Here is a 24,551-nt window from a genome sequence, read left to right as displayed (position 1 = left end):
TTACGATCAACTTTTATTATTCTTCTATTATGATATCATTAATACATTTCTATACGTGCTCCCAAGAATTTCAAATCTCCTTATCTAAATATATTTAATTAACTATTTCTTAGAAACGACTAAATTTCTCTTAACAGTTTATTGTAAGTGACCGCAAAATTGTTGCTAAACCGTTAACCAATCCTTAGTTCGTTCGACGTGACGTCAGGAAATTCAGGCGCAGAATCACAATCCACCAGGCTCCCGATTACTTGCATGTTGTCGATTTTTCGCCTTTTATTACGCAAAACGTTTGGAAATTTAAGTCTGATTTGGTAATGTATAAAAAGACAATTCCTTCATTCTTTCTGCAGATTTAATTTGTTTTTATTTCTTTTCATTTTCTGTGCTTGTCACATATCATTTTGTAATACTTATATTTTTATAATGATATTAAAATATGCCGAATAACAATTTAATATTATGGAATGATCTTAATTGTAACGAAAAACAATGTTACTTTTCTGTTAAGAAACAAAACGATATTGCTGTATCTGCATTTTAAAACATATTAAATTTTCAAATTAATAGTCATTTAAACATTTTAAACAGTGTATTTCATTATATGAATATTTCATATTTCAATGTTTCTTTTATTTTTTATATCAGATGATGTTTTATTTGAATTGTTTCAAATTACAGTGTAATATTTTTTCAGATTTCCAAAACATGATATACATTTAAGGAAAACTTTTTTAAAATAAGAAAGTAATTTGTATCTCTGTGATTTCTGTTTGTCTGTGTGTGCAAAAAGTTTTATATGTCATTGAATTTGCAAATATTTATGTCTTTATATATCAAGTGAACATAAATCTTTTCAAAATGGCATCTACAGTATTAGTTAAATTATCAACTGTACCATTTCCTCAAGTAAGTATCAGTTATATTTTATTTAAAATATAAATATTCATCTAAATAATACACATATTACTTTTAGGGAAAGAAATCACCATCAGAGAGAGATATAGTAACATTAACAGATAGGAATGAAGGGTTGAATCAAAGTATAAGACATCAAACTATAAATATTGATAGAATAACTCAACTGGAACAAAATATGAAATTTTTACAAGAACAACATCAAGCAACTTTGGTGGCTTTACACCAAGAAGTAGAATCATTACGTCAAAAAAATAGAGGTAAGCAGTAAATCATAACATTCTTTATCAATAATATGTTTGTTTTCCATGAATAAATAAATCCCTAATACTTCTTAATTATGTGTAGATTTACAGTTTCAATTAGTATTCTCAAAAGGATCTACTTATGTACCTAGCAGTCCTTCTTCTCCTGAAGATAATGGAAGTGGGTTTGTGAAACCAAAGGTATGCTTTATAGTCTTGATGTGTTTCATGTAGATGTATGTGCATATACACTCATGTGTGATATCAGGAACTTCAATTAGAAATTTTCTTTTATAGGGTAGCCCAGTATGTGTGAATGTTACACCATTACAAGTGGAACTTTTGGAGAAAGATTTACAAGATACCAAAATATCTTTACAAGTACTTAGAACAGAAAATCAGTATTTTTCTGAAATTATTGAAGAGCAGAAAAAGTTAGTAGTTATAATTATCGGAAGTACTTAATTATAAGCTATAAAAATAATTTTGTTCATTGCAGAAAGTTGAGTTCAATAGAAGAACAAAAAATAAATAATAAGTCAATGATAGATGTAGGAATTCAAGTAGGACTCCATTCCCCTCGAGCACATTTAATTGCATGCTTTGAAGGCACAGAAGCGGCGATAAAACGATTACGCAAACAAAATGAGGAACAGAGAGAACAGATTGCAACATTGAAAGCAACATCACCAAATATGAATGGTAATAAAGGAGCTCGATCCCGTGACAGTAATAATAGTCACCATAGTCGCGGGTCACCTACGAGCACTATACAAGAACAAACTCCTCATATATTTCCACCATTGCAGAGCTACTGGCATCACAAGTCATTTAGGTAATGAGGACTTAAAATGTTTATTACTATTACAGCATATACATATTTTACAGTTCATTTATAACACCATATTGCAGGAACGGAAGAAATCGACACAATAAATCGGACCATCAGACGGAGATGGATTCGACTATGTTACCACAACTCCAAAATGGAAATATAAAATTAGATACGATGATGTTTGAATCTTTATGTTATCGATCTCGTGGTCATCGTAATTATTATCGCGATGAGAGCAATCGAAAATATAGAGGAAACATTTCACAGAAAGATCGTAGAGATAGTGAACATCACCATCATCACCATCATCATCATCGACGAGATTACAAGGATAGGAGTTCTAAAAGTCATCAAAAAGAATTTCCAGATTCAGCAGAAGGATCTAGCGAAGCTGATAATTCTGCGGGTGGTAAATCATAAAACAAAAGTAGTCTGTTAATATACTAGTTATGTAGCAGACTTCCTATTCTCTACCTATATACAAACAATTGCGAAAGACTCTAACAACGGTATATTTGTTAATAAAAGAACAATCTACGTTTTCTTATATCTGCTTTAATAAGATAGTATTAGTTATATGCATACAGCTTGGAGTAGGATAGTCGTAATATCAAATTAAAATTACGCAATCTTTAATGTAAAAATCTAGTCAAATTTTACTCATTATAGACTACTAATATAAAAACAAAATATTCGTGCTTAATGGATACAAAAGTATTAGCTTGTATGATTATTTCTGCTGTTACAAAATAAATAGAAAAATATATGACTGTACCATTTTTAATCAGGAAAGTGACAGTATATTTCTCTCCGACAAAAGATATGATCATAATGATGATTAGAAAGAATATGAAAATGGATAATAATAATAGTTACAATAATAGTAATAGTAATAATACAAATATCAATAAAAATGATACAATCGATATTTGTGCAATGCTATGTTCTCAAGCTTTGAATGATAAAACCTTATACTTAATGTACACGTATGACATTTCACTATTGGGTATACATATAATTTTCTTTTATAATATTATTTATATAAAATTCAGACTTAACATATAATTGAATGATTCAGTGATTATTTTTTGTTATATTTTCTAAATAATTTAAAATAACATTTAATATACAATACGTTTAATAAAATGTAAGTGATGTAAACAAGAAAACTGTCCTGTAATGTTTATTTATTTATTAAGATTATAGAAAAATAATTAAATGTCAGTTTTCGTTTTATTTATTCTCCCCTTCCCTTGAAACCTCTTTTTGTATTTTTCATTAAATTTTAATAAGAATAATTAATATCATTAAACATATAAAAGAAATATTTTAAAAGATACAAAGATATCTATATATATACTAAAGAAGTAAAAATTAATCAGTTATTAGCTGTTGTCATAATAGAGAATTATTCTTTAAGACAACGGTACTTATAATTGCCGCGCAATAGCTTTTCGTATTAGAATCTACCAGATATGGCAATTGCTATGGTTATGACTTGATATTGGATAGTTAACCAAACTAATCTAGATGTAAACTGTATGAACGATAGTTACTGTTTAATTATGCAGTATAATAACACATCTATATAAAGATTTATTTCTACACATGTAATTATTATTAAATTTTGAACCTTCCTATATCAATTGAAATGATACATTTTTAAAAAAATGTATTTAGTTATTCTCGTTAATAGTATCTTGACTATTGAAACAAATATAATACAAAATATTAAAAATTTTTTATTTTTCATACTATATAACGTATAAAAATGCAAATTAATTAAATGTTAGTCGTAGCAGAGATGGTCGTCTCTGAAAGAGCTCATCTCTGGTCGTAGTAATTATATTTATATGTATCATAAATCTATTTGAGAACCACGGAGAAGTGAAAACGGTTGTGTTGTGCGTTGTGAGTTGTGCATTATATTTGAATTGGTAGAAAATCTTGAAATTACGCGCGAATGTTGGTTGGTTTAGATATAACAAAAAAAAAAAAAAAAAAGAAAAATAATAATAATAAAATAAAATAAAATAAAGAATTAGATATACGTAGATTTGATGTCTTAGAATTTAAACAATAGGTGTATCATTTTAATTTGTACCTCTCGATATTTATTAGTTGATTACAATGTTAAGACATCTGAGATGAACATCAATTGAAATCCTTATGCTAAATACTTAATAAATATATAGGAACTATATTGTAACTATATTGTGTTTGTATATCTCAGATTGGTATGGAAGTATAAGATAACAAAATTTTAAAGAACAGAAAAAGAATTAATTAAAAGCAATAAACTTTAAATATATACATATGTATATGTGAATAACTAATTGAAATTTTTAAATGACACACATGACTGAGGTAAGTATATTCTAAGTATTGTAATGATAATTACATTTTTTATAGGTTTAAAATTTGCTTGTATTGGTATAGGTAAACTTTGCCGATTTTCAAATGGAGGAAAGATATAAGAAATTAGAACGAACTTTAAAATTAGCTTCACTTAGACAAGAAAACAGAATCGAAGATGTATCATGGCCATTACTTACATCCCCTAGTATTTCAAGCATTAATGCAGATCCATTTGACTCTACTACTAATATTCCATCTTTACAAGTTTCCAAAATTGATAATGAAGTTGTTTCTTCAAGCAATAATTTGAGGAATATACTGTTGAAAAAGAAAGGCATTAATAGTAATCACAAAATGATTGCTACATCTAGCGTTAAGAAGTTTCGAGAAGAAAATGACTGTTTAAAAGATCGCCTTATGATGCCACCACCCAACTTTAATAATCATTTTTGTAGCAAAAAAAAATTAAACAGCTTAACATCTCCTAATGCAAAATCTTTACCACGAATTAGAAGTGATTCCTCTGATATTGACATTGAATCACCTAAGAAAAAAGGAAATCACAGATTTTCTATTAACGATAGAAATTATATTGACAGTTTTATTCCCTTACAAATTAGTTGTGATAATTTTGAAAATAAGAATATTAGAATGTTCACAAAATGGAAAGTTATGTTAAATGAACAAAACCAGTTGGTTATTAAAGGAAAAATTGAGTGGTAAGATATGCAATATATACTGAGAGTTTTAATTTATTTGCTTTTTAATATTTACTTACTATCGATTTTATTATGTTAGTGGGAAGATTGCTCAGAGTAAACCTATTGTAAGAAGATTAACGAGTACTAAGATAGTATCTGTTTTTAAACATTTGTATCACTTGCAAGGAAATATTGTTGATGATGAGTATGGTAAATATCTTATAGTATTTATGTATGTACGCACATGTTTATGTTTTATATATATTGTATATTATTTTTTTATATTTAGAATTACCAGATTATGTTAGAGGTAAATTTTATAGTGGATTTCCTGATGATTGGGAAAATGTTTATCAAATTTGGAAAACATTTGTACAACAAGGATATAGTGCAACTTTTCGCTGGCCTACTCCCATTACAGACAGTGATGATGATTTAAGAAGTGAAATAACAGATATCACATTTGTCGAATCAAAAAGCCCTAAGAATAGAAGATCAAATTTGAAGCCTTTTGAAGAATTCTATGCATCTGAAGCATCTGTTAATCTTAACTGTACATATGATATTTTGCAAACAAAGAAAAAACAAAATCTCAATTCACATAGCTGTCAAAAAAGTGATTCATTCACACAAACATGTTTATCTGACACAATTAAGAACTCACCTTACAGAGAAGTCAGCATTCAATCTTTAAAAAATCAATATGGTAATGATAAAGAAAATATAAATTTGAATTGCACTAAAACTACAGTAAACAGTTTGAAGGATAAATTGAATGTTATTGTAAACAACTTAACAGATAAAAATTGTGGTGAAGAATGTGTGGGTAAAATTATTGAGATATTTGATTGCTTAAATTATGTTGTATCATACGGGACAGGTAAAGATGATGGATCTAATATTGAAAATTCAGAATTAAAAGGAGATAAACATATAGTGCAAGAACAATATAATGGGATAAATGACAAATCTCAAGATTGGGTAGAATCTGAATCAATTTCACTGCAACGTTCTGTAAATAGTAAAGTTGCAAATAATAACAATTCATCACAAAGAAAGAGAACTTTTGCGGAAATGAGTAGAAATAATGATATTAGTACTTCTGATAGTGAAAATGAAATTTATGTAGGGGTTCCAAGGATACCGATAAATCGAATAATACGACAGAAAGACATATTACTGAAGCCTTGTAAACGTAGAATACGAAGAAAAGAAATGTATCAAAAACATGATGCTATAGGAAAACAACATATTTCAAACGCACAATCAATTATGTCAGATAATCATAATGGAAGCTATATAAAAACAATAAGGTCCGAAGAAGTAAATGTTACAAATTTTAATGATTCTAGTATCAGTATTATAGAAGACGAGAGGGCTCATTTAAAAGTAAAGGGATGTACAAGTTCAAATATTCAAAATAATATAGATAAATATGTGAAATCTGATATCATTGAAAGAGAACAATGGGGAAAACCAGGTGATTTTACGAAAAACGAAGATACACACGAAATCCAGAACTATTCTGTACAACAGAATTTAACAGTTATTAATAAACCTATCAAATATTTGCACTATTCTAATAAAAATACAACAGACAATGACTCTGAGTTTACTGTGGCTAAAAAATGCAATAATACAATGACGCAAACGAATTCTTACTTAGAGGAAAACAGACATAAGAACGATCAATATCAAAATCATTCATCCTGTCAACAATATGAAGAATTATTATTACATCCAAAAAATACCATGACTGAAATGACAAAGCCTGTTGTAATTAGCTCAGTTCCTATTGATATAGAAATTAGAAATACACAATCACATTGCTTACAAGATCCAAAGATAAATATAATTAAGGACGAAAATAAAACTATTAAAGATTTAAATGAAAAAGTTAAAAATAGAAATTTGGCAAAGAAAAAGTCTCCTATGAAATCTAATGCTATTTCAAAAACGAACTCAAATTTATTATCTGATAGTACGCAAAATTCTGAAGAATGCAGTAACATTCAATCGAGTAATGTCGATCCTATTATTTTGAAAAAGTCATTACAGGATAATTTAAAAGTTTCTAGAGATAATAAATTTATGAATAATTGTAAACCGAAATTATTATCTGCTTGGACACCGAACATTTTATCCAAATCAGGATTACATTTAATTTTTGAGGGAAAATTATTAAAGTAAGTAATTAAATTGTATAATGCGCATTATTAATTTGGTATAAAACATATCATTATATTTATGTAGCGAAGTTGGCCACATCATACATAGGAAGTTTAAAACGGATATAATATTTCGTCGAGTATCACAAAAATTGGTCGAGACAATTCATCATGAATTTTATCAATTAATTGGTGACTTAAATGATACGAAACATGGTTAGAACTTGAAATATAATATTTAATAACATTAAAATATTTGCAATTATATTTTATATATTAACGATATTATTCTATTTCATGTAGTTGTACCTAAAGAGTTGGTGAACCAGTGTCGTTATGGTTGTCCCACCAATATAGAACAGTTTTGTGAAATATGGAAATCATTAGAAAATGGTAAGCTCGTGGTAAATAATAATAGTAATTAACAGCAAGTAATAAATGATATTGGAAGTATGTATCTATTTCAAATTCTAAATAGAGAAATTGTGTTTAAGCTGATATTACCGATTCGATACACATTGTAAATGTTGGTGTGAGTTCAAAAGGTAGGAGAATAATACCACCATTAAGTTATTGGAGAGGTAAGAAATAAAGAGTTATTTTTTCTTTCTATAAAATATTTATTCTTTCTATAAAATGATACATATACATATACATACATGACATAATTGACATACATGACATACATGACATGATTATTTTTGAGCCTTTACCGTTTTCAGGAGAACGCATTGTTCTAAAAGACAACAATCCAGTATATAATCCTGGTACTTCTCAAAACTCTCTAATAATTTCTCCTCATAAGTCTCCTGCTAAAAATAATGACATAAAAAGGAGGAAAAACAGAAGTGATAGCAGTAAAAAAAGCCATTTAGACATATTGGCACAGGTAACAACTATAATTAATTAACATAATCGTTATAATGTGCTGAGCTTTACAAGAAAGTGATAAATTTATTATCGTAGAATGTACCTACAATTTCACCAGAGAAATTGATTAAACCCACTAAAAATGATACAAAATTAGTCAGACACAGGAGACCCACAAGGATTGTAACAAGAAATAAGAGAAAAGTTTTGCAAGAAGTATCAGAATCAAGCGTTTCCAGTGATGATAAAAATATTTCCGCATATGAGGTAATATAACTTATTTACTTCTTTGTCTTTCTCTTTCTATCGGTTTCTCATTTTTTTCTTTACTTTAGTAGAATCAGAAAATGACATTTAATTCCGGAAATATAATAAGTAAAGACGATATAGAATCCATAAATGCTGAAAATTTGGTAAGTGATTCTTTAATGACATTTATATTTATCAAGACATTTTATAAAACTACCAAGTATGTAATTACATTATTTTCGTAGCATGAATCTCGCATAAATCTTGTTACAACGAAACCGACAAAAATAAGAAGATCAAACGCGAGAAAAGATATCGAACCGAATACGTCACTTTGCACTCTTCCTAAGCAAATGTAAGGTACTTACAGTTATAATATCAATTTTGTGATCTTGCATTCAATAGTATTAATACCGTATATTTATTCAGTCTTGGAAGTCAGCCATCAGCTGGGAAATATCGTGATGTAGTATATACGTATTATCAAGATGTTGCAGGTAAAAACGACATATTATCAGATGATCAAGTCTCTCATGTATAAAGCAATACGACGTTGAAAAAATTTTATTTATATGCACGTTTTACAGTTATAACTAATATAGTGTAAGTGTTTTGTTACATTTTTAAATAAAAAAACAGATATATGTCTATTGTTCTTTTGTTGATATATGTTATCTATTTTTGTTTCAATTGAAAGAGGATATTATATGTACTATTACTTACTAGAAAAATTAAGTAAACTTACAAGATAAAATTGAGTTTATTGTTTATTGGTGTAATTTAACAATTGTATAAAGTATGTAAGAAACATGCTGCATTTCTAAGTTAAAAACATAAGAACTGTACAATAATCCAGCATCAATAAAATTAAAATTCAAATAAAAATATATAACTTTTATATGAATTAATATATGCTAAATAAAAATATAAGAAAAAAATTCAAGGCTTAACTTTTTACATAGCACTCAATATATATATACATTTATATGTATAAATATATATACATATTTTTTTTAAAGACAATCGAGTATGTAGTTTAATAATATAACATATATTTACATATATAATATATATACATATATGTATCGTGTGTATGCACACACATATGTGACACACATATATATATGTTTTATTGTTTATTTAAGTATATGAACGTAAAAGAAAATGCCGTTAAAGTTAATAAATGGACTCGGTAAATGGTTTTATACAGTACTTTTAATGCTCAACTTTAAGAGCATTTTGAATGAGATATAGGTCGCGATTCTTTTTCAACTTCTATCAATATCTTTCTTCTTATATCACATGATATGATATAATCGGGAAGTATGATATATTATGTATAAGTGAACCTGTTAACTTTCATCATATAAAGGAGTACCATCTCCACTTAGAGACATACTTCGAGGACTTGAATTAGTGTGTGGTGTACCTCGGGGAGATTTATAAGAAGGTGTCCGATTCGAAGATCTATTTCGTGGTGTCGTTCTTCCAACCGATTCTTCGTAATTTCGTGGAGTTCTTCTAGATTCTTCATATCTTGGAGTAGTGGTACTAAAAAAAAAAAAAGGCGGTGAGGGAAGGAATGTGAATAAAAGAAAGAAACACATAAAAAAATTATATAAGCCAAAAGAAATGCAAAAAGAAGAGACAAATACTTACGACACACGTGGTCCACTTTTTAACCGTGCCCATGCTTCCGCTGCTTTTTTCCAATCCATAGGATCGCCTGATGTTGACATTGGAGGCGTAGGTCTATGCGATGGTGTTGATCTGTGATGTCCTGTAGAAGTTATCCCCGAAGGTGGAGGTGGATGAATGAAAGGACCTTGCTGATTGGGTGTTTGTTGCCCATATCTTGGAGTTGGTTGACCATGATGATGTGGAGTATGATGTGGTGTTTGATATGGTGTCATAAAAGGTGTTTGTCCCGAAGGTGTGTACGGAGTATTAGGATAAGTATGAACTCCACCATAACCAGCGGCATTCGCAGTTCCTGGTGTGTGTGGTGGATAATGATGAGGAGTTTGATTTGCCACTTGCGATAAAGAATGTAACATATGATGTGGAAGATTCTGCGCCACTCTTTGTATGGCTTCTTGATTCATTCCTATAATATTACAATAATGTTAATGTCAGAATGTTAAGAATTTTGTAAAATTGATGAAAGTTGAAATACGTACCACTCACTGCTCCTGGCGTTGTATGATAAGGTGTTCTAGATGTCATTGCTCCACGTGGAGTACTAGGAGTAGATTGTCCAGGTACCGGATCACGGAAGTGTTCTTTGAACCACCGGAACAGGTCGCTCACTCTACCAAACATTTGCCCTCTGAACCTAAATCCTTCTGGTGATACTGTTACATATTCGTGACGACATCGAGTTCGTGGAAGATAAGATAGTAAAAACTTTCCAGGATAATTCTGAAACAATGCAAAAACGTACATAAAATATTTGAATCTTATTGCACGTCTGAACATATTTGAAAGCGAATCTTACTAACCTTTGCAGCAGATATTATATACGGAATTCCTCCTGGATTTTCCTTCTTTTGTTCTTTTAATATCTCTTCCGCTTTATCCTTAATGCCTTCTACAGCTTGTTTATAATATTTAAAGTCCAATAATTCTGAAGCATATCCAGCCATAGGATTAACATGTCTCGCAATAATTTCATCCAAATCCTCGAATTCTTCGTTTCCAATCCATAAGCTTTGACCAAGAGAAAAGGCATTTTCTTTTCCCTCCTCTCTAACATCGATATGCTGATAAATCTCATCAGTAACTTTCCATGTGACAGTTAAATGATCAGCACCTTTACTGCTCGGTCTAACTATTGCTTCCCCTTGCTTCATAGTCTGCATTAACTTTTCAGCTTCTGCAAAACTGATGTTGTGAAAAGAAGGATGCACGATTACGCGTTTCACATATGTCTGTCGTTGCTTCGCTTTCTTGGCATCTTCTTCGACTTTTGCATCTCTTTGTTCTGCTTCTGTGTCGTAAAACGGATCTCTTTGTGGTCTAAAAATAAAATTAAAATAATTAGAGAAAATAACATTTTAAAACAAATGCACGCGCTTGTGCACATATACACACACGTGCGTTCGCGCATACGAACACATTTACGTACCTCCATTCGTGATTTTTATCCGCGAGGTCGCTACTTTTACTGGTACATTCGACGCTGAATCGCTCCACTTCAATCTTTATTATCCGACAATGTATTATTTGTCCTATGCTTACTCTTTCTTCAGGATTCGCAACGTGTCTGTCAGATAAATTTTTTATATGAATATAACCAGATATTCCATTATCTAATCTTAATCTCACGCCAGTAGCTTTGCCGGGGCAAGCTCCGGCGTCAAAATGATTCCATACTTCGGATAATTCCGGAAAATCATTTTTCAAACAGAATGGACATTGCCACAATCCAGTTTCGTCGTTTCTTACGGGATTGGCTTGATCCAACTGATCACCTTGCGGTTTTCTATGGCTTATTCCTATTACTGTGGCCAAAACTAATTTCCCTACGTAAAATGTTTCCGGGGTTTCCTTCGTTAGAATATCGAACAACCTCTCCGCGCTCAGTGATTGATATGGTACACGTAAATCTTTATATCTGCAATTTAATTCTGCTCTGATATCGTATAAAGTGACACATTTATTGCCGAAACCTTGTCTCTCAAGTTCTTCTGCAAAAGCATCCAAATCAAGATCTTTTAGTCTTTCAGGAGATTCGAGAATCTCTTCCAGTGCTCCGGCTGGATTAGCATCTTCGTCGTCATATTCTAAAGCGTCGACTGCCATTTTTCTCGCCCATTCATACGTTTCGGGATGTACTCGAGACCCATCAAGGACTTCGACATATGCTTCAGTGCTGTCTCCTAAACTGTTTGTATCTATCTTAATAAAACCCGCACAGTTAATAAAAACTTTAGGTCCCATGTGACAAGAAGTTACAAGCTGAGTTCTATTTTCCAACCTTTGATTGGTTTGTTTCAACATTTTAATCAATGCCTGTCCTTTTCTTGGCCCCAAACCACACACAAATTGAACTAAATTCCCACAATAAGCTTGTTGCACCGCCTTATTCACATCAACGCCAACTTCGTTTACGCGATTCACGAATTCTAAATATAAATTATCCAAAAGTTCATCTTTCGGCAATTGATCTTGCAAGTTGTGATACTTTAAACATAAAATTTCTTCGTCAGCGGTGCATAATTGAGAAAATTCCACCAAGGGATCCTGCATTCTTCTGCCCAATGAGATAGCCTGTCGCAATAATTCTGGATAATCCCGAAATTCGGATACACCTTTATTACTGTTCGAGTAAATTTTAGCTAATTCATTGTCGTAAATTTCTATCTTAATGTTTGGGAATTGTTCTTCTTCTACTAGGTTTGCGATACATTCTTTAATATCAGCTGCGATCATCATTGCCTCTCTCGATTCACCACCTATAACTACAACATGCGGCTTTTTTGTTGCTATAAAATTTCGAATTGCTAACAAGTCGGCTTCTTTCATGGCCTTCTCGTCCTCTCGGTAACTATTCTTTCGTTTCATTATGTGTGGTAATCTCAAATAATCTGTACATTCCCCATCTGGTGCGATTAGACAAGTGAAAGCGGCTTGAGAGTATTCTGGAACATAAGCTAAACCCATTACCCGAAGTCCTTTACTGGTATCCCATTCCTCATCTTCTTCCTCTGGAAATTCACAGGTATAAGGAGCAACTTTAATCCAATTGTACATTTTACGACCACATGCTCTCATTACGCATTCTTTAGCTTCTGCAATAAGATTTGCTTTTAGCTCTTTCTTTAGACTCGGTAAAACAATACGTGTAAGTGCCATTTCAACACTACCAACTCTCAATGCATTCCAATCCTGGACATTTTTACTAAATTCGTCTCGATAATAAAGTTGTTTCATTTCGTCAACATAGTTATTACTAGTATTCCCTTCGATGCTGTCACTCAATGTTATCGTAATTAATTTATCTTCTTCGGCTATAACCAAATTTAGGAACTGATCTCCAACCAGATCTCGCACTGGTTTATCTTTCAAATACTTCATCCCATAGACTGGATGGTTTTCATCGATCTCTTTGATTCCTTTTTTCGTAGGTTTTACAGATATCTTTGCTCTTTCCATGTACATTTCTCGGACACATTTTCTTACCAAAGGTTCACGCGCTAACTGAATAGCTACCATTAATTGAGCAGCTTTTAGTACTTCTTCCGGACTATTAAGTATTTGACTACAGTATTCATTAGCAATGGTTAAAGGTTCTGTTGGCTCCTGATCTACTTCGTGTCGCTGATAATTGTCTCGTAAATTTTCGGCAAAATGTTCGGGAGTGAGACCAAACTTTTTTGCGAGGTTATCGAGGCCGGCCCGCCTGCAAATAGAATATGGACCAGTCCGAACAGCCTGTTTCAATGTTTCATCTGCTTCCTCTTCTTCCTCTACGTCCGGTTCCTCTTCTGGCGGAGGGTCTTCTCCGTTTTCCTCGGCATCCGCAATTTGTTGTTTTCGTTTTTGAATCTTTGCTTCTTTCCGTGCTTCTTTCTCTTTCTGACGAGCAGCTTCTTGCATTGCTGGTATCTCGTGACTATAGTATAACATGAAGTGGTGATAAACGTCATTTAATTCCTCGCTGGTTTGCACATTTTTCAATCGTTCTATGTCGTCATCTTTAATCAATCGTACGTTATCTGGTAATGGAGCATCAGGATTTTTCATAATCTCATCTAACTGATAATTTCGCATTTTATCAAATAATTTTAATAAATTTTCTTTTCTCTGACGAAGTTGACACCATTTGGCGTCAAATTTGTACACTTTCCAGAGATCGTTAATGTTTAGTTCCGGTAGGACATATTCCTTTCTATAAAACGATATGAAAGGTACTTCGAATTGTTGATTTCGCATAAAATCCAAAGCTTTCTTAATTTTACCGATCGTTTGAGGCCCTTTCCGAGCTCTTTCTTTAGCCTCAGCGTTTAGGTGTGCATCTTGAATTGAAATAGTTGGTCGACAGAACGCCTGTTTATAGATCCATTCTGCCTCTAAGTCTAGTTCATCAGAACCCTCTGCAACTGACGTAACAGGAACAGTACGGAGTTGCATTCTCTCCGGTATATCTGTATTCCGTATTTCATTATCCATATCGGTAAAATGACCACGTTTAAGTTCGCTTGGTTCGTAAATTTCGAAAATACTTTTTCTCGTCGTTTTCTTTTTCAACTGTTTCTTCGGCCTTCGCGGTCTCTCGGCGTCTTCATCGTCCATGTATTCATCTTCTTCTTCTTCCTCTTCTTCCTCTTCTTCCTCCTCATAGTCCTCTTCGCCGTATTTACCAAATTCATCATAATCAAAATCAACACCAAAAATGTCTTGTGCTTCTTGCAAAGCTGCATCAGAAAAAATTGGCTTTTTCTTTTTGCGTTTCTCGGCAATTGGTCTACCGTCATCGTCAACGATAAAATCATCAGCGTCAGTGTATTCTCCTTCACTTCCTTCCTCGTCAAATGTGTCGACTTCAGGTCTGTGACTACGTTCGCTCCGCCTTTCATCTTCCTAATACATAAAAAAAATGAGGAGTGAAATGAAAAAGAATAGATACAGAATAAATGAAACAATTGTTTTTCAAAGGTATTTTTATGTCTATTTTTACATACCACAGCAATTTCCCTTTCCTGATGTAAAGATAGAAATAAGCGCAAAAATTGGGTATGTAATAGAAAGAAGTACAAATTTTGGACTAGAATATTTTAATAGTAATATAACTTACATCGCCAGAGCCTTCAAAAAGTTCGTTTGCAATAGCATCTCTATCATCGTCTGCCTCTTTTTCCTGTTCCTCCTCTGATTCCTCATCTTGTATCCTTCGGAGGCGTTTGAAACGTTTCTGTAATAAAGAAGCATATTACTTCATTTGTACTTCATATACAAGTTTACATACTTTAAATAAATGTATTAATTTGCACGTACCCTTTCAACTTTGACTCCTAAATTTTCTTCTATCAAATCATAATCTTCATCTTCTAAACGATCGTCAAAATCTTCATCATCGCTTTTTTTACGTTTTTGAGATACCCCAGAAGCATCACTATCGTCTCCCTCGCTTTCTTCTATAGGGTTGTCGTCAATGAGATCCTTAAGTTCCTCCCTTAAACGATCCTCATCATCTGTAAATAAATGATAAGCATATTATGGTCATTCACTAATTATAGAATAAAATAAATAAAATATTACTATATTTAGATGCATAAAAATAAAAAAGAAAATTGTGACACAATCTTGGAATGTATTATTCTATCCTTACCTTCCTCTTCCTCTTCATCACTTTCTTCCATAGCTTTTATTTTCTTCAGTTTCTTCTTTTCATTATCGTTTAATTCTCTCTCCTCCTAAATTTTAATAGAAGATCGATTAGTGACAGAAGTTTCAAACGATTAAAGAATATACATATAGATATACATATGATATCATTATAACAGCATTACATAAATAACGATATTAAACTCAACGATATAAATACCTCGCTTTCTTCTGCTTCTGAATGTAAAAAATCAGCCATTTTGCTAAAGAAAGTTTTACTCCTCAATTGACAAGTCTTTGTTCGTCTTCGCCAATTTGGAACAACACAACTTTCTCGGATGAGACAAGAACAAGAACTGAATGTTGAAAATTACATCCGACTAGGTGCAAGGACAGTGAGGAAATGAGAATGCTCACACCCACTGTTCTACTTGGTCTACAGTACAGGTGCTGCACCACGCGGCGAAATGCTGAAGTTGTTCTAGGTTACCAAATATAGGAACATATTTAGTTTCACCATAAACGAGCTATACTGACTGTAGTTCTACGCTACAAGAGCCTATTTCATTGATTATACGGGAACTAATTGGTTTTATCGGCACACCAACTAATCTCAAATAATCACAACATTCGATCAATCACGGGGAATAAAAAGTGATGAATGAAACTTTTACCAACATATTTATTACATTTTTCTGATAAAAATGAGATTATAATTAATATGATTTAATTTGAAGTATATTTGTTTACTTAATAAATAATAATTGAATATATATCAAATATAATATATGATAAACTAATAAAAAAATATAAAAAATAAATAAATAATATAGAGCCAACTAAAATTTTTATATTTTCGTTGATTCTCAATTTATAAATATCTTTCCAATGTTCCATTTGTTCTTGCTTATTTATTATAACTTATTATTATTATTAACTAGTTATTTTTTATAACTTTCGTTTCATACCATTAAAAAAATAATATAGCATGTCATACTATGTATTACATAGTTCATGTCCACGTGACACTTCACAATTTGAAACAGTTTCGGTTAAACTTCTTGTCAACAAGTGATTCAATTGTAAGAATTAGATATTTATATATATTCTGCATTATTCTAACATTTACATATACAATTTAATACAAATGTTGTACTTTTTACAATTAGGTAGGATTAATAAAGTTTACAGAAATTCAAATGGAGGAAAGCTTGAATCAGTGGCGAGATTCGCCCGGTGTTACAAAGAAAACAAGATCTTATGTTATTTCCGATAGCGACGATGACAATGAGAATACCGAGAAAGAACAGATTTTTGTAATTGAAAGTAGTGAAGCTAGCGCAAATTCATTAGCGGAAGAGTAAGTAGTACATTTTATTTAATGTAATATTCCGAAATTTAATATCTAATTATGTTCTCTATATTTTAGAGATTCTTCATCCGAAGAATTATCGTCAACAGAGGAAGGAATTAGACATAGAATTAAAAAGCATATCCCTCATTATTCTGACAGTGAAGATATCAGTGATCATAATGAAAATGATTCTGTATCAATCAGTAGTAGCGAAGAACATAATACTGATGACAGTACATCAAATGGTATCAAATTTAATTATTTTCATTAGTAAATATAATAGCTTTGAATTTGATATGATTAGTTATGTTTATTAGACGAGAGTGAAAATGTGATGCAGAATAATGACAAAATATTAATGAAAGAAGGATTGAAAGATGTTCCAAGGAAAATCAAAGATAATTTGGAAACTAATGCTTCTAATATATCTAAAAATATATCCAGCAATAATAATTTGATGAAAGAACATGTTTCTAAAAAAAGAGAAAAATGTGAAGAATCATATTTTTCATCTGATTCAGGTATAAATATTTTCAACATTTCTTACTTCAAAACTATATATATGTATACATATATATCATAAACTTATTATATTTATGTTAAATTGTTTTGCAGAATCACATACAGATGAAGAAAGTAGTTCACAGTTTGGAACTGCAATATCTTTAGCAAAACAAGAAATAGGTGTTAATAATATAGACCCAGTGGTAGCACAGAAAAGAGCTCTGCTTGTTTGTAAAATGGAACAGTTACAAAATGAATTGAGTAAGACAAAGGTAAATTCCAATAGTTAATAGGTAGTAATGGTTAAAAGCGAAATATACATTGTAAATGCTATATATATTTCCAGTTATTGCTTACTGCCGGTAATATCAATTTATTGCCAGATAAAGGAAAAAGATTACATGAAAGTATTGCAATGCAAGAAAGAGAAATAGAAGCAATTGCAGTTGAATTAGAAAAAACACCTTTGACACAAAGTATTAAATCTGAATCACACTCCGTAAAGCAAGAAATGTCATTTATCGAAGGAGAAAGGAAGGAGAAAGAGCCATATTCTGAAAAATTTAATTCGTATTATGATTCATGTAGTGTACCATCGAAATTAAAGTCATCCGTAGAAACTGGAGAACTTGGGAAACAAGCTCAAGCAACGTTAGACAGAGAACGATCCTTGACGGTTGATAGGTTGCAAGATTTACATGGATCTCTTGTAGCTAGACCGACCGAGGAAGACAAAGCGGAAGATCCACAAGGCTTAAAAGTAAAATTAATGCCTCATCAACAGCACGCGTTGGCATGGTTAATGTGGAGAGAGCAACAGAGGCCTCCTGGCGGTGTTCTCGCTGATGATATGGGTTTAGGTAAAACTTTAACAATGATATCTCTGATTATAGCCAGTATTGCTAAAGGAAAATCGGAAGAATCGAATTCCGAGGAATGGTTGAATTGTGATCCATCAATGGTACAGCGTTGTAAAGGGGGTACACTCGTAGTTTGCCCTGCCTCTTTGTTATCACAATGGGAAAATGAAATAGATCGTAGATGTAAACGTGGTATGCTCTCTGTTCAAGTTTATCATGGTACAAATCGGGAAAATGTACCAAAAAGATTAGCAAAAAACGATGTTGTTATTACAACGTATAATATCTTACTTCGTGAATTTAAGAGTAACTCTATGGCCTATAAAATTCATTGGGAACGCATTATATTGGACGAAGCGCATGTAATCCGGAATCATAAAAGTCAAGCTTCTCAGTCAGTGTGCGGTTTAGTAGCGAATAAACGATGGGCTCTTACTGGTACACCCATCCAAAACAAGGAAATGGATTTATATCCTATTTTAAAGTTTCTCAAGTGTACTCCTTTCGACGATTTACGAGTATGGAAACGTTGGGTAGATAATAAGTCAACCGCTGGTCGTCAACGATTGGCAACTGTGATGAAAACGTTAATGTTACGTAGAACAAAACAAGAACTTCAAGCAAATGGCATGTTAGAATGTCTTCCAGAAAAGTTTGTAGAGGAGATACTTATAAAGCTAGATCCAGAGGAACAGTTGGTATATGAAAAAGTGTTAATATATTCTCGTACATTGTTTGCTCAATTTTTGGCCCAAAGAGCTGATAAGGATCATATGGTTGATTTAGCTGCTGGAAAATATGATAAACCAACGTTTCTTTCGAATCCAAGTAAGTACTTATATACATTATATTATTGTTAGTAATGCATCAAAATAATTGTCTGTTTTTTTCTACTGATTGTTAGATAAAAATACTCAGTTTACGAAAGCGCAAAACAAGTTATTATCATTACATGCTGATGTCAAAACACATGAAATTTTGGTTCTTTTACTAAGATTGCGTCAAATTTGTGTTCACCCGTCACTTATTCATTCGATGCTAGATGAAGAAGATATAGAAGATAGCGATATAAGGGAAAAGGAAAATATCAGTTCAAATTTATTATCACAAATGAATAATATGACATTAGAAGAATCAGAAAGTAACGAGGAGGAGACAAACGAAAAAGAGATTGGCATTGATCGCAGAGTAGCTAGTAATTTACTCACGTCTAAAAATCCTGTGTTTAAGTGTGATCGTGTGAGTTCGAAAGTGAGTTATCTTGCATATTTTCAAGTATGAAATATCACGCATTTGTATTTGTGGTTTGGCATCAGTTGGCTGATTGAATTTACTTATACTTGCATCTTGAACGCAGATAAGGAAGGTGCTTGATACAGTTATAGAAATTTTACAAAAAAATGACAAAATAATTATCGTTTCTCAATGGACGAGTACGTTGAATATTATTGCATCTTGTTTGTCCTCGATAAAAGGCGCTAGTTTTAATATGTTCACAGGCAATGTGCCGATTAAGGAAAGACAGGTAGTTCTTTAATGAAGTGATATTTTTCGATCATATCAAGTAATGCTGTTTGAAACGTGTGAGATATTTTTACAGGGCATAATGGATTCATTTAACGCTCCGAACGATGACCCGAAAATATTATTGCTTTCTCTTACCGCTGGAGGGGTTGGATTAAATTTGGTAGGTGGAAATCATTTGTTGTTAATAGACATTCATTGGAATCCGCAATTAGAAGTGCAAGCTCAAGATAGGATCTATCGTTTCGGACAGAAAAAAGATGTCTTCATATACAAGTTAGTAATAGTCTTTGTTGAAACATTTGCAAAAGTTCACGGTAAGAGGTTATTTAATATTGTATTATATTTCTTAGATTTATCTGTCGGGATACGATAGAAGAGCGTATAAAAAATTTGCAAGAAAGGAAAATTGAAATAGCTCAGAATGTTCTCAGTGGCGATAAGAACTCTGCTGTCTCGAAACTTACGCTTAACGATCTCAAATCTCTCTTTGGCCTTTAAACTATAAAGTTTTTATATAATTTTATCTTTTAATAGACTCGATTATAATATAAAGAACGCTCGTTTTTAGATATCTTTACCTTTCTCTTATCTTTAAGGCATCGAATCATCTTATCGTAATATTAAATCATTTACAAATTAAGTAACTTTGGGTATATACAAAACTTTTATTATGAAAATAAAATTCAGGAAATAGTGTATCATTGAAGTCTGGCAAAATTGTTGGTTTCCCATGTTGCTTCGTTATCACAACTGTTTTCAGGTAATTTCTTGCAATTATCTTTCCTCATTTTACTATGCCAAACACCATAACAGAAATATATTCCAAGTCCTGCAAGGAACAAAAGAATCATTTCTCCGATTATTTAATTTAAACGTAATCGATTATTTTGATGTAGTCTACTTACCAACTATCATCCATATTAAAAATCTCAGCCAAGTCATTTTGTCTAACATCATCATAAGATATATATTAATAAGAATACTGAAAGCAGGTAAAAATGGCACTAACGGAACCTAAAAATATATTCTTGTATGCGGTCAAAATTCTTACTGAAGATTCATAATAGAAGAGAACGATAACAAGAATGGAAACAGTATATACCGAAAAGGCAAGCTTCTTTCCAGAAGAAGGTTGGAGATAAATAAAAGTAAGAGTAATGATTACAGCTAATAGTAGAATTGCTAATAGAGTGACAAATGTAACATTACCGCTCGTTATTTCATTGATAAAAATCGAAACAGTAATGCCGATGCAAATACACAGAATATCTGTAAAACATATGTTACTAGTAAGTGATACAGATAGTATTTATAATCGTTAAAGATCAATAGTAAAACTTTTGGTTAATCGAAATAATAAATATACTATACTATACCATAACACACGACAAGACACGTAACGATTTGGGATGTTAATTTCGTAGAGTGATTTAAACCATTAGCATTAATTAATTGTTTCGCAATGAATCTTAAGGTTCTTGGATCGCGATCTCCCTTTTTTTCATACGCTTCGCTTTTTTCATACCTGAAATGACACAGTATATATACATAATAGAAATTGCAAGTTATTCTATCATTATTAAATTGTCATATTTTCTATGAAAACAAATGAATATTATTCTTTTACCGAAGCATTAGTACGCATGTTGCGACGATTGAATAAGCGAGCAATGTTCCTATACTCATCATATTTACGAGTTGTTGCAAGTCAAATATCGCAGCTAATACACCTGAAATCGTAGTTGTGTTTCATACATTTAGCAGTTAGTGTAAAGCAGTAGAAAAGTTGTAAAATACGAACCTGTGAGAATTCCTGCCGAGAAGGTACCCATGAGAGGCGTATGAAATCGTGAATTGACTTTTCCCATCCACTCGAATATCAATCCGTCGGATGCCATTGCATAAATAATTCGCGGTAAGGGAAACATCGCACCCAGTAAACTGCATAAAAGATTGCTATCATTTACATTGCACACATCTCCGTAAGTATACATGCATTTACATATATATATGTGTGCAATTATATCGTATCATACTAGTCGGAAATTTTACCTAGAACATAGACCACAAATAGCACCTATGGTTACCAGCCATTTTGCCCAGTTCCAACCGACACTCTCGAATAGATGAGGAAACGGGGTTTCTGCATCCTGCTCGTAGTAAGGAAGGACGGTGGTTAACACGATAGAGACACCGAAATATGCTAGAAAGACGACGGTCAACGACGCAACGATCGCTATTGGGATCGATCTTTGGGGATCTTTCGCTTCTTCTCCCGTTGTAGCGACGCAATCGAAACCGATGAATCCGTAAAAGCACGTTGCTGCTCCCGTGATGACACCTGCTATACCATACGGCGCGAATCCTCCACTTCCGTAATCACATTTTTGTTCCGTGCACGTGGGCTTCGTTTTCCAATTGGTTATATCAGCTTTATGCCAAGTAGATATAAATAGAAACACGTACGTACACACGAAGAAACAATTACTTCAAGTTTAAACACTCTGTTACTCACCTTTAAGAGATCCGGCGATTATCACGAATAAAACTACCAAGAGATTTGTAAGGGTGAAGATATTGTTCGCCACCGAAGATTCCTTTGCTCCGAACGCTAACGCAGCTGTATTAAATTTCGAATAAATTGGGATTGTGAAATAATCGATATTTTAGTGGGTAAATGTGTGCCTAAACTTATATGATATCGATGTTTATTTGGTCGATAACTTTTTACCAGAAAAGATTAGAGTGATCCCAAAAGCAAAGAAGTCCGGATAAGAAGAGAGATGATTGATGTCGATATGTGCTGCCGTTTCAAACGCATTTCGCATAGAGTTATTGAACAAGTCATCCACGTAGATGCTCAGTCCTCGTACTACGCTAGCCGAGCCAATTACGTATTCGAGAATTAGCGTCCAACCGATCAGAAAAGCTGTAAATTCTCCCATCGTTACGTAGCTGTATACGTATGCTGATCCAGCACGTGGAACTCTTGCACCAAATTCCGCGTAACAGAGACCTAAATAGTTTCTTCTTTACTATTCATATTATTTAGGGTAAAACACAACGAACGAATCGGATACGAATTGTACCTGCGAACATGGACGCGATTGCGGCAATAGCGAACGAAATTATTACGGCTGGCCCTGCGGTTGTTTTTGAAACGGACCCTGCGAGAACGTACACACCCACGCCGAGAGTCGAACCTATTCCGAGAGCTGTGAGATCCAATGTTGACAGACATCTAGCCAAATTTGTATCTTGAGGAAGATCCACTTCTTTTTTTCGACTAAACGTTCTGTACAGATTTTGTAATTTCCAATTCTTCATATCGCATAACTGAAAACAACGTTTGTTACACGTGATATGTAGGAATTTCTTCTTTAGAAAAAAAAAGAAGAAAATAAAAAATAAAAATGAAAACGAAGAAGAGACGAAGAATCAAGTTTGTTCGAAAATATCGTGATATCTTTTTAATTTGCTCACCGGATGAAATACGGTCAAAGGAGAATCCATTTTTGTCTGTAGATGTTGAGAGACTACAATAAGCGACCGACTATAGACAGAACATTCGGCACACGACTAAAGGAGCGCTAATTAATGTCTTTAAATCAAGCTCAACCATCAGTCACGGTGCGAGCACACAGAATCAGTCAATTGGTCGGAATCGCTTTGCCGCTGTGAGTATATTAGAACTGTTCAGCGTTGTGTCTATATTGATCATTTGCTTACAATATTGATCTTAAATCACACGATTTGATCGGTCTTTTATTTTCTTGTCTTTTCTCATCGATAAGAAGTTCAGTTTGCTTTTCTTTTACTTTTTTATGAAGCGGATCGTACTTTTAGTTTCATCGGATCGTGGATTAAACATCTCCTCTCGCATTTGGACGTACTATTGTATTTTAAGCGTGAACGATATACATAGCTTTAAATTCAATTATCATAGAAATCGTCTACATTTTTCAAGTTCGAATATATTGATTAATTTGATATTATTTCGATCGTCCGTGACGGCAAGCAGTAAAGTTCAATCTATCATCCACATAGTTGATACATCGGATAACCGATGCTACATAGACGAGCGACGAACATGTACACGTGTATACATATATAGTTACTACGTCCGCGTAATATTTATTCCCGTTTCTCTTCGATTATATTTCATTTTACCGAAATATACGATTTTTCTTACGTAGTAACGCATATATTTTCTCATGAATATATGATATCCTTATTTATTATTTCAATTAACTTAACCGGATACTATAGCGTATACAGAATGAGGAAAAATGCTGATTTTGTATATACTTACACAAGCAATGTACGCAAAAAGACGTTTATCCAAGGGTCGATTCAAACGATGCTGCTTGATGCTGTGAACGATATGAACTTATCCTTTGTGGGAACTACGTCCCTAAATAATAACCGTGTTTGATTCTGCTTATCAACGTCAGATATAGAATATCTTCTAAGCGCGTGTAGGTGATATACGATCCGTTGTAAAAAGATATGTCGGTAGATTACGAATTAAATGGGTGGATAATACACATTTTAAGATAATTTTCAGAGAGAATGAGTTCTTTATATGTCAGCTACGTGTTGAAAAGGATACAATGTACATCTAATTAAAATT

At 32.4% G+C, this 24,551-nt stretch overlaps 5 protein-coding genes across 8 annotated transcripts; 3 read left to right on the top strand and 2 right to left on the bottom strand.

The window, feature by feature from the left end:
* Nucleotides 1-41: 41 nt before the first annotated feature.
* On the top strand, nucleotides 42-2,940 carry LOC139994406 (uncharacterized). Its single transcript, XM_072017016.1, has 7 exons — nucleotides 42-314; nucleotides 698-909; nucleotides 977-1,178; nucleotides 1,267-1,364; nucleotides 1,461-1,597; nucleotides 1,663-1,998; nucleotides 2,076-2,940. The coding sequence occupies exons 2-7, from the start codon at nucleotides 862-864 to the stop codon at nucleotides 2,416-2,418; spliced, it is 1,164 nt and encodes a 387-aa protein (XP_071873117.1). The 5' UTR covers nucleotides 42-314; nucleotides 698-861; the 3' UTR covers nucleotides 2,419-2,940.
* Nucleotides 2,941-3,866: 926 nt separating this feature from the next.
* On the top strand, nucleotides 3,867-9,011 carry LOC139994402 (uncharacterized). 3 transcript variants are annotated; one of them, XM_072017003.1, is made up of 12 exons: nucleotides 3,868-4,365; nucleotides 4,438-5,075; nucleotides 5,155-5,267; nucleotides 5,347-7,243; nucleotides 7,311-7,441; nucleotides 7,529-7,618; nucleotides 7,720-7,806; nucleotides 7,948-8,114; nucleotides 8,192-8,362; nucleotides 8,434-8,508; nucleotides 8,590-8,699; nucleotides 8,774-9,011. In XM_072017003.1, exons 1-12 carry the CDS (start codon nucleotides 4,348-4,350, stop codon nucleotides 8,883-8,885), a joined length of 3,609 nt encoding a protein of 1,202 aa, XP_071873104.1. In that variant the 5' UTR covers nucleotides 3,868-4,347; the 3' UTR covers nucleotides 8,886-9,011. The 3 variants fall into 3 exon arrangements, 2 of the variants coding, with proteins under 2 accessions (XP_071873104.1, XP_071873105.1); XM_072017004.1 differs by having other exon boundaries at nucleotides 8,590-8,704; nucleotides 8,774-8,891; XR_011801642.1 differs by lacking the exon at nucleotides 8,774-9,011 and having other exon boundaries at nucleotides 3,867-4,365; nucleotides 8,431-8,508; nucleotides 8,590-8,652.
* Nucleotides 8,894-16,087, bottom strand: LOC139994401 (transcription elongation factor SPT6). The gene is made up of 9 exons (XM_072017002.1): nucleotides 15,894-16,087; nucleotides 15,678-15,762; nucleotides 15,344-15,540; nucleotides 15,144-15,260; nucleotides 11,472-14,929; nucleotides 10,846-11,362; nucleotides 10,525-10,765; nucleotides 10,004-10,451; nucleotides 8,894-9,895 (listed from the first exon to the last, which is right to left on the bottom strand). Exons 1-9 carry the CDS (start codon nucleotides 15,930-15,932, stop codon nucleotides 9,697-9,699), a joined length of 5,301 nt encoding a protein of 1,766 aa, XP_071873103.1. The 5' UTR covers nucleotides 15,933-16,087; the 3' UTR covers nucleotides 8,894-9,696.
* A 540-nt stretch (nucleotides 16,088-16,627) lies between these two features.
* Nucleotides 16,628-20,473, top strand: Lds (transcription termination factor lodestar). Its single transcript, XM_072016382.1, has 10 exons — nucleotides 16,628-16,755; nucleotides 16,843-17,033; nucleotides 17,103-17,272; nucleotides 17,345-17,548; nucleotides 17,643-17,803; nucleotides 17,878-19,219; nucleotides 19,296-19,642; nucleotides 19,749-19,916; nucleotides 19,992-20,191; nucleotides 20,269-20,473. The coding sequence occupies exons 1-10, from the start codon at nucleotides 16,672-16,674 to the stop codon at nucleotides 20,414-20,416; spliced, it is 3,015 nt and encodes a 1,004-aa protein (XP_071872483.1). The 5' UTR covers nucleotides 16,628-16,671; the 3' UTR covers nucleotides 20,417-20,473.
* Nucleotides 20,474-20,559: 86 nt separating this feature from the next.
* Nucleotides 20,560-24,454, bottom strand: LOC139994083 (cationic amino acid transporter 2-like). 2 transcript variants are annotated; one of them, XM_072016393.1, is made up of 11 exons: nucleotides 24,231-24,454; nucleotides 23,008-23,254; nucleotides 22,650-22,934; nucleotides 22,434-22,538; nucleotides 21,971-22,349; nucleotides 21,720-21,859; nucleotides 21,546-21,648; nucleotides 21,295-21,443; nucleotides 21,021-21,187; nucleotides 20,824-20,932; nucleotides 20,560-20,747 (listed from the first exon to the last, which is right to left on the bottom strand). In XM_072016393.1, exons 2-11 carry the CDS (start codon nucleotides 23,243-23,245, stop codon nucleotides 20,617-20,619), a joined length of 1,806 nt encoding a protein of 601 aa, XP_071872494.1. In that variant the 5' UTR covers nucleotides 23,246-23,254; nucleotides 24,231-24,454; the 3' UTR covers nucleotides 20,560-20,616. The 2 variants fall into 2 exon arrangements, with proteins under 2 accessions (XP_071872494.1, XP_071872492.1); XM_072016391.1 differs by lacking the exon at nucleotides 24,231-24,454 and adding an exon at nucleotides 23,402-23,597.
* Between the last annotated feature and the right edge of the window lie 97 nt (nucleotides 24,455-24,551).

The sequence above is a fragment of the Bombus fervidus genome, chromosome 14 (assembly GCF_041682495.2).
Source record: "Bombus fervidus isolate BK054 chromosome 14, iyBomFerv1, whole genome shotgun sequence".
Lineage (NCBI taxonomy): Eukaryota > Metazoa > Arthropoda > Insecta > Hymenoptera > Apidae > Bombus > Bombus fervidus.
Note: the sequence above shows the minus strand (reverse complement) of the source record. Positions and strands in the feature narration are given on the sequence as shown.